The sequence below is a fragment of the Tachyglossus aculeatus genome, chromosome 2 (assembly GCF_015852505.1).
Source record: "Tachyglossus aculeatus isolate mTacAcu1 chromosome 2, mTacAcu1.pri, whole genome shotgun sequence".
Lineage (NCBI taxonomy): Eukaryota > Metazoa > Chordata > Mammalia > Monotremata > Tachyglossidae > Tachyglossus > Tachyglossus aculeatus.
This window is the reverse complement of record NC_052067.1, coordinates 37,052,603-37,069,626: the sequence shown is the minus strand read 5'-3', so window position 1 is coordinate 37,069,626 and position 17,024 is coordinate 37,052,603. Positions and strand designations below refer to the sequence as shown.

The 17,024-nt window shown below is 45.0% G+C and overlaps 1 protein-coding gene across 2 annotated transcripts in view; it reads left to right on the top strand.

The window, feature by feature from the left end:
• LIMD1 (LIM domains containing 1) overlaps positions 1-17,024 on the top strand; it is a 110,868-nt gene that overhangs the window by 43,886 nt on the left and 49,958 nt on the right. For both annotated transcript variants that reach the window (XM_038766362.1, XM_038766354.1), the window contains exon 2: positions 5,700-7,377. In XM_038766362.1, coding sequence (XP_038622290.1) covers positions 5,973-7,377 — 1,405 coding nt within the window. In that variant the 5' untranslated portion in view covers positions 5,700-5,972. The remainder of the gene's footprint in view (positions 1-5,699; positions 7,378-17,024) is intronic.

Genomic DNA, 17,024 nt, shown 5'->3' with positions numbered 1-17,024 from the left:
CTTTTTATATTAGACTTTACTTACTATACTGAACTTTTTATATTGGACTTTACTTACTATATTGTACTATACTTATTATACTGGACTTTTTATATTGGACTTTACTTACTATACTGGCCTTTTTATATTAGACTTTACTTACTCTACTGGACTTTACTTACTATACTGAACTTTTTATATTGGACTTTACTTACTATATTGTACTATACTTGTTATACTGGACTTTTTATATTGGACTTTACTTACTATACTGGACTTTTTATATTAGACTTTACTTACTCTACTGGACTTTACTGACTCTACTGAACTTTTTATATTGGACTTTACTTACTATATTGTACTATACTTATTATACTGACTTTTTATATTGGGCTTTACTTACTATACTGGACTTTTTATATTAGACTTTACGTACTTTACTGGACTTTACTTACTATACTGAACTTTTTATATTGGACTTTACTTACTATATTGTACTATACTTATTATACTGGACTTTTTATATTGGACTTTACTTACTATACTGGACTATACTGGACTTTTTATATTAGACTTTACTTACTCTACTGGACTTTACTTACTATACTGAACTTTTTATATTGGACTTTACTTACTATATTGTACTATACTTGTTATACTGGACTTTTTATATTGGACTTTACTTACTATACTGGACTTTTTATATTAGACTTTACTTACTCTACTGGACTTTACTTACTATATTGAACTTTTTATATTGGACTTTACTTACTATATTGTACTATACTTATTATACTGGACTTTTTATATTGGACTTTACTTACTATACTGGACTATACTGGACTTTTTGTATTAGACTTTACTTACTCTACTGGACTTTACTGACAATACTGAACTTTTTATATTGGACTTTACTTACTATATTGTACTATACTTATTATACTGGACTTTTTATATTGGACTTTACTTACTATACTGGACTATATTGGACTTTTTATATTAGACTTTACTTTACTGGACTTTACTGACTATACTGAACTTTTTATATTGGACTTTACTTACTATATTGTACTATATTTATTATACCGGACTTTGTATATTGGACTTTACTTACTATACTGGACTTTTTATATTAGACTTTGCTTACTCTACGGGACTTTACTTACTATACTGAACTTATATTGGACTTTACTAACTATATTGTACTATACTTATTATACTGGACTTTTTCTATTGGACTTTACTGGACTTTACTTACTATACTAGACTATACTGGACTTTTATATTAGACTTACTCTACTGGACTTTACTTACTATACTGAACTTTTTATACTGGACTTTACTTACTATATTGTACTATATTTATTATACTGGACTTTTTATATTGGACTTTACTGGACTTTACTTACTATACTAGACTATACTGGACTTTTTATATTAGACTTTACGTACTCTACTGGACTTTACTTACTATACTGAACTTTTTATATTGGACTTTACTTACTATATTGTGCTATACTTATTATACTGGGCTTTTTATATTGGACTTTACTGGACTTTACTTACTATACTAGACTATACTGGACTTTTTATATTAGACTTTACTTTACTGGACTTTACTTACTATACTGAACCTTTTATATTGGACTTTACTTACTATATTGTACTATACTTATTATACTGGACTTTTTATATTGGACTTTACTGGACTTTACTTACTATACTGGACTATACTGGACTTTTTATATTAGACTTTACGTACTCTACTGGACTTTACTTACTATATTGTACTATACTTACTATACTGGACTTTCTATATTGGACTTTACTTACCATATTTGTTAATATGTTTTGTTCTCTGTCCCCCCCCTTCTAGACTGTGAGCCCACTGTTGGGTAGGGACCGTCTCTATATTGTGCCAACTTGTACTTCCCAAGCGCTTAGTACAGTGCTCTGCACACAGTAAGTGCTCAATAAGTACGATTGAATGAATGAATGAATATTACACTATACTTACTATACTGGACTTTTTATATTAGACTTTACTTACTCTACTGGACTTTACTTACTCTACTGGACTATACTGTACTATACTGGACTTTTTATATTGGACTTACTCTATTGGACTATACTGTACTATACTGGACTTTTTATATTGGACTTTACTTACTATAATGTACTATACTGTACTACACTGGACTTTTTATATTGGACTTTACTTACTCTACTGGACTATACTGTAGTATACTGGACTTTTTATATTGGACTTTACTTACTCTACTGGACTTTACTTACTATATTATACTATACTTACTATACTGGACTTTTTATATTGGACTTTACTTGCTATATTGTACTATATTATACTGGACTTTTTATATTGGACTTTACTTACTCTACTGGACTTTTCTTACTATATTGAACTATATTTACTATACTGGACTTTTTATTTTGGACTTTACTTACTATACTGGACTTTTTATATTGGACTTTACTTACTCTACTGGACTTTACTTACTATATTTTACTATACTGGACTTTTTATATTGGACTTTACTTACTCTACTGGACTTTTCTTACTATATTGAACTATACTTACTATACCAGAATTTTTATTTTGGACTTTACTTACTATACTGGACTTTTTATATTGGACTTTACTTACTCTACTGGACTTTACTGTATTGTACTATACTTACTATACTGGACTTTTTATATTGGACTTTACTTGCTATATTGTACTATATTATACTGGACTTTTTATATTGGACTTTACTTACCCTACTGGACATTTCTTACTATATTGAACTATACTTACTATACTGGACTTTTTATTTTGGACTTTACTTACTATACTGGACTTTTTATATTGGACGTTACTTACTCTACTGGACTTTACTACACTGTACTTACTATACTGGACTTTTTATATTGGACTTTACTTACTATACTGGACTTTTTATATTGGACTTTACTTACTATACTTGACTTTACTATACTGTACTATACTGGACTTTTTATATTGGACTTCATTCATTCATTCAGTTGTATTTATTGAGCGCTTACTGTGTGCAGAGCACTGAACTAGCGCTTGGAAAGTACAAGTTGGCAACATATAGAGACGGTCCCTACCCAACAGTGGGCTCACAGTCTAGAAGGGGGACTGTGTAAGTAAGTAAGTACTTACTGTACTGGACTTTACTATACTGTACTGTACTGGACTTTTTATATTGGACTTTACTTACTCTACTGGACTTTACTATACTGTACTTACTATACTGGACTTTTTATATTGGACTTTACTGGACTTTACTATACTATACTTACTATACTGGACTTTTTATATTGGACTTTGCTTACTATACTGTACTATACTGTATTTACTCTACTGTACTTAGTATACTGGACTTTTTATATTGGACTTTACTTAGTATACTGGACTCTACTTGCTCTACTGGACTTTACTGTACTAACTATACTGGACTTTTTATATTGGACTTTACTTACTATACTGGACTCTACCTGCTCTACTGCACTTTACTATACTAATACTGTATTTACTATACTGGACTTTTTATATTGGACTTTACTTACTATACTGGACTCCACCTGCTCTGCTGGGCTTTACTATACTATACTTACTATACTGGACTTTTTATATTGGACTTTGCTTACTATACTGGACTCTACTTGCTCTACTGGACTTTATTATACTGTACCTTATTATACTTACTATACTGGACTTTATATATTGGACTTTGCTTACTATACTGGACTCTACCTGCTCTACTGGACTTTACTGTACTACACTATACTTACTATACTGGACCTTTTACATTGGACTTTACTTACTATACTGGACTTTTATATTGGACTTTACTGACTATACTGGACTTTACTATACCATATTTACTATACTTACTATACTGGACTTTTTACATTGGACTTTACTTGCTATACTGGACTTTACGTACTATGCTGTACTCTACTTGCTACACTGGACTTTATTATACTGTACTATACTATCCTTAACTTTATTTACTATGCTGGACTTTGCTTACTATACTGGACTTTACCATACTGTACTTTACTTACTATACAGGACTATACTGTACTTTCTATGCTTCACTTACTACACTGGACTTTACTATACTTTCCTGTGCTTGCTATACTGTACTTTGCTGTACTATAATTCACTATATTTTACTTACTATACTTTACTATACTTACTAAAGTGTACTTTACAATACTTTACTTACTATACCGTACTTTACTATACTTACCATACTGTACTTTACTATGCGAACTATACTTTACTAGAAGCAGCATGGCTTAGTGGCAAGAGCCTGGGCATGGGATTCAGAGGTCGTGGGTTCTAATGCCGCCTCCGCCACTTGTCAGCTGGGTGACTTTGGGCAAGTCACTTCACTTTTCTGGACCTCAGTTCCCTCATCTGTCAAATGGGGATTAAGACTATGAGCCCCCCGTGGTTCAACCTGATCACCTTGTATCTCCCCAGTGCTTAGAACAGTGCTTTGCAAGTAGTAAGCACTTAACAAATACCATCATTAATTACTTTACTATACTTACTATACTGTACTTTACTATAGACTGTACTAAGCGCCGGGTTGGAGTCATTCATTGAGTCGTATTTACTGAGTGCTTGCTGCGTGCAGAGCACTGTAATAATAATAATCATGATAATGTTATGTGTTAAGCGCTTACTATGTGCCAGACACTGGACTACGCGCCGGGGTAGAGTCATTCATTCAGTCGTATTTATTGAGCGCTTGCTTTGTGCAGAGCACTGTAATAATGATAATGGTATTTGTTAAGCACTTACTATGTGCCAGGCACTGGACTAAGTGCCGGGGTAGAGTCATTCAGTCATATTTGTTGAGCGCTTGCTGCGTGCTCAGCACTGTAATAATAATAATGATAATGGTATTTAAGCGCTTACTATGTGCCAAGCACTATTCTAAGTGCTGGGGGGCATACAAGGTAATCAAGGTGTCCCACGTGGGGCTCACAGTCTTCATCCCCATTTTACAGAGGAGGGAACCGAGGCCCAGAGAAGTGAAGTGACTTGCCCCAAGTCATGCAGCTGACCAGTGGCGGAGGCAGGATTAGAACCCATGACCGCCCTTGTTCTTTCCACTGAGCCACGCTACTTCTGTACTAAGCACTTGGAAAGTACAATACAGCAATAGAGAGAGACAATCCATGCCCACGACAGGCTCACAAAGTGTAGGGGACTGCAGCCAGAGGCCTTTTCGAGCTAATCAGTTGGCTATATAGGGCTCACAGCCTGGCATGGTGGGCTTGGGAGTCAGAAGGTCACGGGTTCTAATTCCGGCTCTGCGACCTGTATGCTGTGCGGCCTTGGGCAAGTCACTTCACTTCTCTGGGCCTCAGTTACCTCAGTCTGTAAAACGGGGATTGACTGTGAGCCCCTCGCGGGACAGGGACTCTGTGCCACCCAATTTGCGTGTAGCCACCCCAGCACTTAGTAAGCGCTAAACAAATACGGTTATTATTATTATTATTATTAATCTCATTTTACAGATGAGGTGACTGAGGTCCAGAGAAGTGAAGGGACTTGCCCAAAGTCACCCAGGAGGCAAGGGGCAGGGCCGGGATTCTTCCCACTCTGTCCACTTGCTGCTTTCTCATTTCCTTGCTGACAGGAGGATGTGACTTGGTTATTTCTTCTTTTCAAGGTTCGGGAAGAAAAAAAGGGTGATTCAGACCCGCATTTGACCAGCCGGAGCGAAGGTGTGTTAAAGGCACGGGCGGAAACAGCCACCTGTTTGTGGAAGGGGCGGCCCAGAACCAAACCCGGCGGTCTTGGCCCCAGACGAAGCCCTCCGGCGTCGGAGGCGGGTTGGCCGCCCCCCTGCCATGTGAGAACGGGAACTGTACCCCCAAACCTTCCCTTGAGAAGGATTTCCAGGCCCCGCCTCGGGATCATCAGTAAGGGAAGGGGCGCCGGAATGGATAAGTACGATGACCTGGGCCTGGAGGCCAGCAAATTCATCGAGGACCTCAACATGTACGAGGCTTCCAAGGACGGGCTGTTCCGGGTTGACAAGGGTGCCGGCAACAATCCCGAGTTCGAGGAAACCCGCAGGGTGTTCGCCACCAAAATGGCCAAAATCCACCTGCAGAAGCAGCAGGAGCTGCTGCAAGAGGAGCTCCCGTTGGGCGGCGGGGGGCCGGCGAACGGAGGCGTCCGGTCGGGTTCCCAAGCCCACCAGGCCGGCCTTCCCAGCCTCCGAGAAGCCGTGGGCGGCGGCAGGCTCTACCTGGGTGACGGGGCCTCCAAACCCCCCCTGGCCTCCCTCGTCTCGGGATCGGGGGGCTTGGCGACGGCGGTAGGCTCCGCCGGTCCGCTGCCCGGGCCGAATCCGCCACCGCCCGTGCCGCAGGGGCAGCGGGCCAAGATGATGTATCCGGAAGGCCTGAAAAAGGCCAGCCAGGATTACGGCTGCCGAGACGGCCCCAGGATCCCGGCGGTCTCGGCATTTCACGGGCCAGGCTCCGGGGAGCTGGGCGGGGGCGGCTTTCCTTGCTTCCCCCATGGCAGTTACTGCGATAGCTACCTGCCGCCAAGGTCAGAGTGGGGAGAAGAGCCAGGCCAGTTCACCGCTGGCAGGCCTGGCGAGGGGAGCTACCTCCCCCAGCCAACCCTGAACTCCTGCCGGGCCTCAGAGAGCGGCTACAGCAGCCTGGAAGGGGCCCAGCCCTGCCGGGGCTATGACCCCGATTCAGCCGATCAGCGGCCGGCCTCCTTCTCCCACCTCCTGAACCCCGGTTTGCCTCCCACGGGGCCCGAGGCGGAAACCTCGGCCGGGCTGCCCCAGCAGAGGCCGTTGCCATTCTCGGCCCCGGGAGCTCGAGGAGACCCTCTGAGGACGAAACCTAGAGGAGAGAAGCAGGCCTGTGCGGCTGTGGGCGAGTCCAACGGTGAGCCCCAGCTCTGGCTCCAGGGCAGCCCCGCGTCTTACATTTCCAGCTCCGTCCCTGCCCCGCTGCCCTCGGGCATCGACCGTGAGCCTCCCGGCGCTGCCTGTCTCAAACCCTCCGGCCCCCCGGGAGCCCACGGCCAGAACCACGGGCCCAATTGCCCAAATCCCCGACCCGGCTCCGGTAGCCTCCCCTCCGCGAGGCCGACGGTTTCCGATGCCCCGCCGTCGCCTTTTGGAGACGGTCCGAGGAGCAGCCCGCCGCCCGAGCGAGACAGCGGCAGCAGACACCCCGTGAGCCCTTCCAAAGTAAAATTACCCTGCCAGTCCCTCCATGCAGAGCAAGGGCCCTCCGAAGTCGAATTAAAATTAGAAGCCCTGACCCAGCGTCTGGAGCAGGAGATGGAAACCCATCCCAAGGCAGATTACTTCGGTAAGCGGGAATCGCGGCGGCTGCTCCCCCGGGAATTGGTTAATGAATATTTAAGTGGATCCAGTCTCTGAGGGTCATAGGTCTCTCCTGCCCGGAGGGTAGGCTCTAACTTCTCCAGAGAAAACGGGAAAGCGTTCTCATCTGGCCATTAATACCTGCACTATTCTCTTAAGGCACCTAAAGACTGAATTTTAAACCGTAATAACTTCATCTTTAATTATCTCTCCTATTTTCTGGTTCTCGGGAGAGGGCGTGAGTTTCTTGGGTGTTTCGGCGTGAATGTGTTTCTCGGAGATGCGACCGCTGCCAGTGATATTAGGTAACGGACGGGTTTAACACTACCGTGGGAAAGGGGATGCCCCATTTCTCTTGACGGCAGTAAGGCGCGACTTCTGCAGCAGTGGCTTGGCCACTCTGGGGACTTGGTGGAGGCGGGGCTGGTGGCGAGGCAGCAGTGAAATAGTCTCATGCTGCTTGCGGACTCCAGCTTTACCGGGGACGAAGCAAACTAAGGGCTGTGAAGTCTCAAAGCGAAGAGGATGTGGTTGACAGTTAGAATACCGGATCACCCTGTTTGGGAGTTTACTTAAAAGTGCAGAGGATGGCCGGGGGGGAGACAAAACAAGGGAGGAGCAACTGCATGATGTAGTCATTTATTAGGAAACAGGTGATTTGATCCACTTGCCAAGAGAATAATTTCATTTTCCAGCCACCCTGACTTGGAAAGAGAGGGAGAGCATTTATTCTTGGAGGACTGGTTTTCTGTTGTTGTTATTGCTGTTATTTTTTAATATAGATCCTTGGGGGTGGGTGTCCCACATGGAGACAACAGCTGCAGTGGATTTCTTCTCCATATTAGGCAGGAAAATCAGTTGCACCTCCACTCTGCCGGGTCCCTGAAAAGAGGGGGAGTGATGCTGCGGGAGGATGGAGAAGGGCAGAATCTGGAAGAAATGAAGAGTTCACCTTTCAGGCTCCTCTTGTCCTTGGGAGAGTGGAAGAGGGCTACTTGGAGTGTCTACTTAGAAACTATGTGCATTCTTACCTCTGATGTGAACCTCTCGATAAGCTAGCCTCCCAGGACATTCAAAGGAAGAGCAGAGCGGGTTTGTAAAAGGAAATAGGTCTTTCCTCTCCTGAACACATTCCTATTCAGAACGCACCTCCCTATGTGTCTAAAGGAGACGACACTTGTATTTAACTCCATGGCAGAGCTTGGCGTTGGTTGGAATGCTAGTAGAAGTACTTTTAATCAGGAAAAGATCTCTGTTGCTCTGTTCAGCCCTCACTTCCTCCCCAGGAAAGCGTAATTGTGAGTTCTAGTCGATACTCCTCATCACATTCAGACTGAGTTAGGAAAACAAAAACCTCTGACTGTGCCTTCTCTGCAATGCTCTGGGGAAGCTGGTCACAGGCAATCAAACTCCTTCAGGCCCTGAACTATATTTTTTGGGCTGGAATAATCTTGCAGGGCTGCCTATAGGGATTACATCAGTCACACAGATGTGATTGTAGAATCTCCACTCTTTTGTGTGGGCGACTGCCTATTACGTCAGGGAGGAGGAAGATGTAAGGCGATTAAACCGTTCATCTGCCGAAAGAATCCTCTCTTTCATTTTTTACTTTGCCCCATCTCCTTTAAGAAGGCAGCGTGGCCATCCACCATCCAACCTGTGGTGGCAAGTTGGGAGAACTGATTGGTCCCCCATCCTTCTTTAATTTTCATTTTCCCTCTTCTGGGTTTACATCACTCCCTCCCACACCTTACTCCTTTCCTACTCTTCACTCCAGTGTTCCCAGAAAGTGTATTTTAATACTACACTTTAAAAAAATAATGTTTTTAATAATAATGGTAATAATAATAACTATAACAATAACGGTACTTAAGCTCCTGCTGTGTGCCAAGAACTGTACTAAGCGCTACGGTAGATACCAAGTAGATCAGGTAAAACATAGTGCCTGTCCTATATAAGGCTTCCAGTCTAGGGAACAAGTATTGAATCCCCATTTAACAGATAAGGAAACTGATGCCCAAAGAGGCTAAGTTTCTTGGCCACGGTCACAAAGTTGGCCAGTGGCATAGCTGGAATTTGAACCCAGGTCTTCTGACTCCCAGTCCTCCTCTGTTTTTGGCAGTGCTGCTATGAACATCACTTCGCATTTTGTCCGTGGGCTGAGAGAAGCAGTGACAGGAGGGAGAACTCTCAGGGCTAGCAAAGTGCCTGTGGGAAGAGACCAAGCAGCGTGGCTCAGTGGAAAAGAGCCCAAGTTTTGGAGTCAGAGGTCATGGGTTCAAATCCAGGCTCCGTCAGTTGTCAGCTGTGTGACTTTGAGCAAGTCACTTCACTTCTCTGTGCCTCAGTTACCTCATCTGTAAAATGGGAATTAAGACTATGAGCCCCCCGTGGGACAACCTGATCACCTTGTAACCTCCCCAAGCACTTAGAACAGTGCTTTTCACATAGTAAGTGCTTAATAAATATTATTATTATTATTATTATTATTATTATTATTATTATTATTATGGGAGCCATGGCCATTCGCCGTTACCCAGAGTGGCCTGGGCCAGCGTGGCACCTTTCCTCCATGGCAGTGCTTCTCAAAGGGAGGTCCAGGGGCCATTCATCTGGCTTGCAGACATTCAGTTGCCACTGCAAGAGACTCGCAGCCCGGAATTGATGTGGGGAGAGGAGAGGGTTGCCCTCTGTGCCCTTGACCCACCTCTCCTGAGCACAAATACCCCACACAGGGAGCTTCAGGTACTATTTTTTGAACAGCTTTTGCTCTCGGAAGATTGATTGGGTTTGTCAAGATTTCCACTTCCTCCCCAGTCCCATCTTTCCGTGGTCCCCTTCCCCATCTCTTTCTGAAGAGCTCTTTGTACTGAAAGCTTTGAGGCCCATGGTTCTACAGAAAGGGGTTTTTTTTGTTTTGGATGGGGTTGGTTGGAACACCTCACGGTTTAGGTAAACCTCTTGAAAAATGCCAGGAAGTTGAGTGTTTCGCAGTCATTGGAGCTTGAGAACAAGAACAATTGGGAAAACTTCAGTCAATCAGTGGCATTTATTGAGTGCTTACTTTGTGCGGAGCACTGTAATAATAGTAATAATAATAATGGCATTTATTAAGCACTTACTGTGTGCAAAGCACTGTTCTAAGCGCTGGGGAGGTTACAAGGTGATCAGGTTGTCCCACATGGGGCTCACAGTCTTCATCCCCATTTTACAGATGAGGTAACTGAGGCACAGAGAAGTTAAGTGACTTGCCCGAAGTCACACAGCTGACAATTGGCGGAGCCGGGATTTGAACCCATGACCTCTGACTCCAAAGCCCGGGCTCTTTCCATTGAGCCACGCTGCTTCTCCTAAACTCTTGGAAGAGTATAATACAATGAGAAGCAGTACTGCCTAGTGGATAGAACACAGCCCTGGGAGTCAGAGGACCTGAGTTCTAATCTCAATTTATTTTTATCTACTCTGTGACCTTGGGGAAATCACTTCACGTCTCTGTACCTGAGTTACCTCATCTGTAAAATGGGGATTGACTGTGAGCCCCATGTGGGACATGGACTGTATCCAGTGCTTAGTACAGTGTCTGGCACATCGTGAGGGCTAAACAAATACCATAAAAGCAGTACAGTTGGTAGACATGATTCCTGCTCACTGGGACCTTGTGACTTAAAAATGGTTTCTTACGTTGGTAAGTTTGGATTGCCTCCATTTCAAAATGAGGTATTCCCCATTGGGACCGATGAGGAGTGAGGGTGTGTGTGAGTTCTAATTTTCTTATTCAGAATGAATCACACTGCTGCAGTTTTCCAACCCTAAACCCACAGATTACCTCTCCCTACAACAACCCAGAAAATCAAACATGAGTGTGCCAATCTGATTTTATTGCCTACGGAAAGAGAGAGATGCTGGAAGTTCAGTAAGTGGAAGCAGACCATAGGAAGGCAAATCAATTACTGATATTTTAGGAGCGTTTTTGAAGCAGGAAACTCTTTTGGCCCAGTGTCCTTAGACGGCCCCCCTTTTTTTTTGCCTCATTAGTGACAGAGGCTTGGAAGTGGAGTTGGAATCATTTGGGAAAGAACAGTAAAGGGATTTTCATGTTTTCCTTGACCTTGTGTCAGCCTTAGAGCCCCCTAAATTCAGTAAAAAGAAGCCCTTACTTGGGTTGGGGGGCTTTTCCTCAAGGGGAAAGGAAGTAGTCAAGGAGTGAGCAGAGAGCAGCTCACCCTCCCTGCCACCCAGTCATCACCCTTTTAGAGGTGGGTGGGAATGTTCAATGAAATCCAGTGAGCACTCTGTCTCCAAATCAGACCTTTACCTTCCCTTCCTTCCCACTGCGCTCAAAATTTAAAAAGCCCCAACCGTGCACTTGACTATTTTGGGCATCTCCCCCATAGCTCTTGGCATTTTCTGTTGGGTCCAGGTTTCCACTGAGGTAAAAGGGAACCTCTGAAGCTCCTTTCCCATCCACGAGCACTTTCCTGAATGTCCCCCAAAGGGCTGGTGCTATAGTCATCCCCAGAGGTGGCTGCCCCCCAGGGATAAAGGAGGAAAAGATGAAAATCCACCCTCCTCACCCTCCTCCGACTGCTGCACGTCACAGTGAGGAGGAGTCAGCGGACCAACTTCAGCAGGCTCTGTGAAATGGCAAGGTTACTGAGCAAGATAATTTCTGGTGAATCCTCGGGGGTCTCAAAGGGACAGGGTTTTCATCTTCCTTCACCTGTCCCGGGAGACCAAGGTTTGAGATTGACAGTATGGCGGTGTAAAGGCGGGATGGCCAGCCCAGCCCATCCAGGGAGGCAGCGCTAGGTTGATGGTTTGTTCTTGTGAGCCTCAGCCCCAAATGCTTTCGGTTATTCAGTTACTGCCTTGACTATTCTAGCAGCCTCCTCGATGATCTCCCTGCCTCCTGTCTGTCCTCCCTCCAGTCGACACTTCACTTTGCTGCCCACATGTTTTTTTCTAAAAAAATTCAGTCCATATTTCTCTATTCCTCATGCACCTCCAGCATGTTCATCCACCTCTGCATCAAACAGAAACCTCTTACCATTGGCTTTAAAGCGTTCAAATCACCTTGCCCCCTTCTATCTTACCTCACTGATTTCCTGCTACAGCCCAGTGTGCTCGCCTTGCTCCTCTACTTCCAACCTACTCACTGTACCTCATTTTTGTCTATCTCACCGCGGACACCTTCCTCCCCCTTCGTATCCGACCGGCCATCGCTCTCCCCACCTTCAAAGCCTTATTAAAATCACATCTATCCAAGAGGCCCTCCCTAGCTAAACTTTAATTTCCCGTGCTCCTTTTCCGTTATGTGTCGCTCTTGTAAATGAATTTGAAGATGGCTTTTGTTAAGCGCTTACTATGTGCCAAGCACTGTTCTAAGTGCTGGGGGGGATACAAGGTAATCAGGTTGTCCCACATGGGGCTCACAGTCTTCATCCCCGTTTTACAGATGAGGGAACTGAGGCCCAGAGAAGTGAAGTGACCTTCCCAAAGTCACACAACAGACAAGTGGCGGAGCCGGGATTAGAACCCATGACCTCTGGCTCCCAAGCCCTGACTCTTTCCACTGAGCCACGCTGTTTCTTGGTACCCTTTATTCACCCCACCCTCAGACCCACAGCACTTATGCACATATTCATAATTTATTTTAATGTCTGCTTCCCCCTCTGGACTGTCAGCTCCTTGTGGGTAGGGAGCATGTCTATCAACTCTGTTACTTTGTACTCTCCCAAGCGCTCAGTACAGTGCTCTGCACACAGTAAGCGCTCAAAAATACAATTGATTACTGTTCTCCCCCTGTTTCTGCTCCGCTCTCTATCCTGGAGAGGATGGATCTTACAGCTGTAGCATTCCCATATTTAACCGGGCCATATGGCTGTAGACTTCCCATATTTAATCAGGATTGAATGAGTGAATGGATCATGCGGCCGCAGCCCTTCCACCTATACTTAACCCTGAAGTGTGGCCACGGCCCTCCCATCCTTAACTGTACTGTGTGATCACAGTCTTCCCAGACTTCACCGGACCGGGCGGCCGTAGCCCTCCCATATTTCTGGAGCGAAAGCGACCACTAGTTAGGACCATTCGGGCCGGGTACGACAACCTCAGCCAGGTTCCTTTAAATCTTTTGAGTTCTGTTTCAAAATAGGAAGTGGTCATCTGGGTCACTGGGTAAAATTAGAGGCCTGGCTTCTAAATAGCTTTGTGACACAAGGGCGGGTAGGGTTCTTTTCTAAAACTGCGGAGCAGCAGAGGTACCACCAAACCGGGAAACTGACTGCGAAGAGCTGTATTTAACCATTTTCATCATTCAGTCAATTGTATTTATTGAGCGCTTACTGTGTGCAGAGCACTGTACTAAGCGCTTGGGAAGTACAAGTTGACAACATATAGAGACGGTCCCTACTCAACAGCGGGCTCACATCGTGATCCATTGGCAAACCGTGCAGGAATTTACCGCATCAGCTTGCCCTGAATAGATGCATTTAATTCAAGCGAAAATAGTAGAGGACTACGTCTGTCTCTTTAGAGCTCTAAAGCGCGGAGGTCAGTGGACTGATGTTAATGGGATCTCCCGCCTTGTGGACATCCCATTGTCCTCATTCAGTCAGAACTGGGAAGGCTGGAACCCAGTGGGAGGATTAGGACCCAAGGGGAGGAGGGGTTTTAGTGTGAGGTGACGTCCAGTTAAAGGCAAGGGCGATCTCCACAGTTCACATAGCCTCTCATGGCCTCAGTGGCCGGAAGGTCTGCTACTTTTCCCTCTGAAACCCTGGCTTACTCTGCATAAAGTAGCACTATTACATGAAGGGCAAAGGAGTTTAGGGTTTAGTACAGTGCTCTGCACACAGTAAGCGCTCAATAACTATGATTGAATTAGGCAAAATGAAAATCTGGGCAGGTTAATACTCTCTGTAGGTAGACTGTTGCATTTCGGTGAGGTTATCACTAATATGTCTCCCTTTTTAAGGTAAGCCCACCCCAATCACCGTATAAGCCATCTGGGGAGTTGGGGTGGAAATAACTGTGTGCAGAGCACTGTACTAAGCATGTGGAAGAGTACAGTACAAGAGAGTTGGTACATTCTGTTGCCTACCAAGGAGCTTCCAGTCTAGTGTGAGAGAGATGAATCAAAGATAATGCCAAGGTTACGGGCTTGTGAGGTGGAGCGCATAGCGGTGTTGTCTACATCGATGGGAAAATCTTTAGGGAGGGCAAGGTGGGAAGATGAGTAATTCTGTTCTGGACATATTAAGCTGGAGGTATCAGCAAGTTTTCCAGGTAAAGATGTCCTGAAGGCAGGAGGAAATATGAGACTGCAGAGGAGAAAGATCAAGGCTGGAGATGTAGATTTGGAAATCGTCTTCGTAGTGATGGTAGTTGAGACCGTGGGAGCGAATGAGTTCTCCAAGGGAGAGTATTAAAGGAAAATTAGAAGGTGACCCAGAACTGAGCCTTGAGGGACTCTCAGTTTGAGCGAGGGAGGCAGAGGAGGAGTCAGAGAGGAGGAGAAACCAAGAGAGGACAGAAGAGGACTTGTCTGCTTGTGGTAGAAAGGAGCCTGTTTTACATTTAGGATAATGTTTGGTCAGAGTTGCAGGTGCAGAGTTGTTTTAGCAGTAGAAGGACAAGTGCTTAGTGCAGCGCTCTGCACACAGTAAGCACTCAGTAAATACGATTGAATGAATCTTCAGTCAGCTCTACGTGAGTGCAGTGTATGGGCAGAGCTCTGGAGTCTGGAAGCTTTTCGCTGCTTGTTTGTGTTTCCAGAGGAGGAGCTGGGTTGTGGTGGGGAGGGTAAGCGAGAGGTGAAAAATGTGAACGAGACTCAATAATGAAACGTGTGTGTCCGAGGAGAAGCCAGTGGCGGGGGTGGGAGAGCAGGAAGGTTGTGGGAAGGGGAGGAGAGAGGTTGTTTGCCTGGAATGTTAGTTCTATGGATTTTTCTGCTCCGCATCATCTCATTCCCCCACCCTAATAATAATAATGGTATTTGTTAAGCACTTACTGTGCGCCAAGCACTGCTCTAAACGCTGGGGTAGATACAAGGTAATCAGGTTGTTCCACGTGGGGCTTGCAGTCATCATCCCCATTTTACAGATGGGGGAGCTGAGGCACGGAGAAGTAAAGTGGCTTGCCCAAGGTCACCCAGCGGACAAGTGGCAGAGCTGGGTTTAGAACCCGTGTCCTCTGACTCCCAAGCCCGTGCTCTTTCCACTTGAACAGCGCTAACCACTTTGCCAGAGTTAATGAGCCAAAGAAGGGACCAAAAATATACCAGCAGTACGTTTTTATGTCACTTCCCCCGACACCTGGCCATTGCTGCATTACTAGTGCTGGATAGATGGATGCTTGCCTACTCCCCATGACTACTGCCTCAAACCTGAGATGGAGAAGTCTTTTTACCACTTAGGCCTCAGTCTTTCCATCTGTAAAATGGAAATGGCGATGCTTGTCATTACCTTCTCCTTTAGGGTTTTGTGGGGACTTAGGGAGTTTCCATTTTTAAAACGTTTCCCCCATACAGTTTTGCAGTATCCAGAGAGAATTAGGGCGCGTTCTTCCGACAAGCTTAATTGAGCGCAGTGTGCCGCATTATCGAGGAAACTTCTCACAGACTGCGTTGAAACAGCTGAATGCCACAGCCTAAGCTTTTCTTGCAGTGAGGTTTGCAGGACCACGTCCCTCACTGTTTTGGAAAATCAATGTTCAAACTGACAGCACAAAGGAAATTGCCAAACTGACGAGGGGAGGCGAAACTCTGGGAAAGAAGTCTGAAGCCCTGACAAAAATGGATTCTGATTTCTCATTTCAGACCATGAGGAGTCTCACTGGGGCCCCGGAGGGAAAAAAAATACTGTGTCCATAAAACTCTCGGCTGGTAGAATTAAGGTGTGGACTTTTAGTAGCTTTGCACTCGTCACCCGTTTTAGGATTTGTCTTCTCCGAACATTTTGATGAGAGGAGCAGCTCTGCGTGATCCCAACCCATTGTAGCACCCGCTCGTTCAGACAGGCCTGCTTCAGTGTGGGCTCTCATATCTGTCTGCTGATTTGCTTTTCTGCACAGTGTTGCTTGGGGGTAGCTATTCACCATTCATTTTAATCCTTAAAGCAAGCTGTGAAGTGTGGCCCAAGGCCTTTGGCAAAGGGTACTTGCTTTCCCGAACCTAGCCAGGAGCTCAATTTGGGATTTCCTGAGCGGTTCTTTTGTGGGCTGGAAATGCAAGAGTACTCTCTCTCATACGGGGAAGCTGGTCCAGAGTTCGGTGCCAGAAGGCTCTCTGCTTAGCCCTGGTCATTGTTCTCTGTGTCTCCCTTTCTACTGACTCAAGGCCAGATCCACACCAGGCCAGTAATTCACTGCTAGACCCCTGAAATCCCTTGTTGGCCCTCTTGTCCGCAGAGCAAAAGCCAAATATTTGTTCACTAGGGTGTGTGGGACTCGGCTCACACCCGTGAATTATATTTGTTCAGATGAAGGGAGTTATTCTTTGCGCTTCTCAGAATTTGAGCCCCATCTGCGACAGGGACTCTGTCTGATCTGCTTATATCTACCCCAGCATAGTGCAGTGCTTGGCAAGTAAGCACTAAAACAAATATCACGGTTGTTATTAATATTATTGTT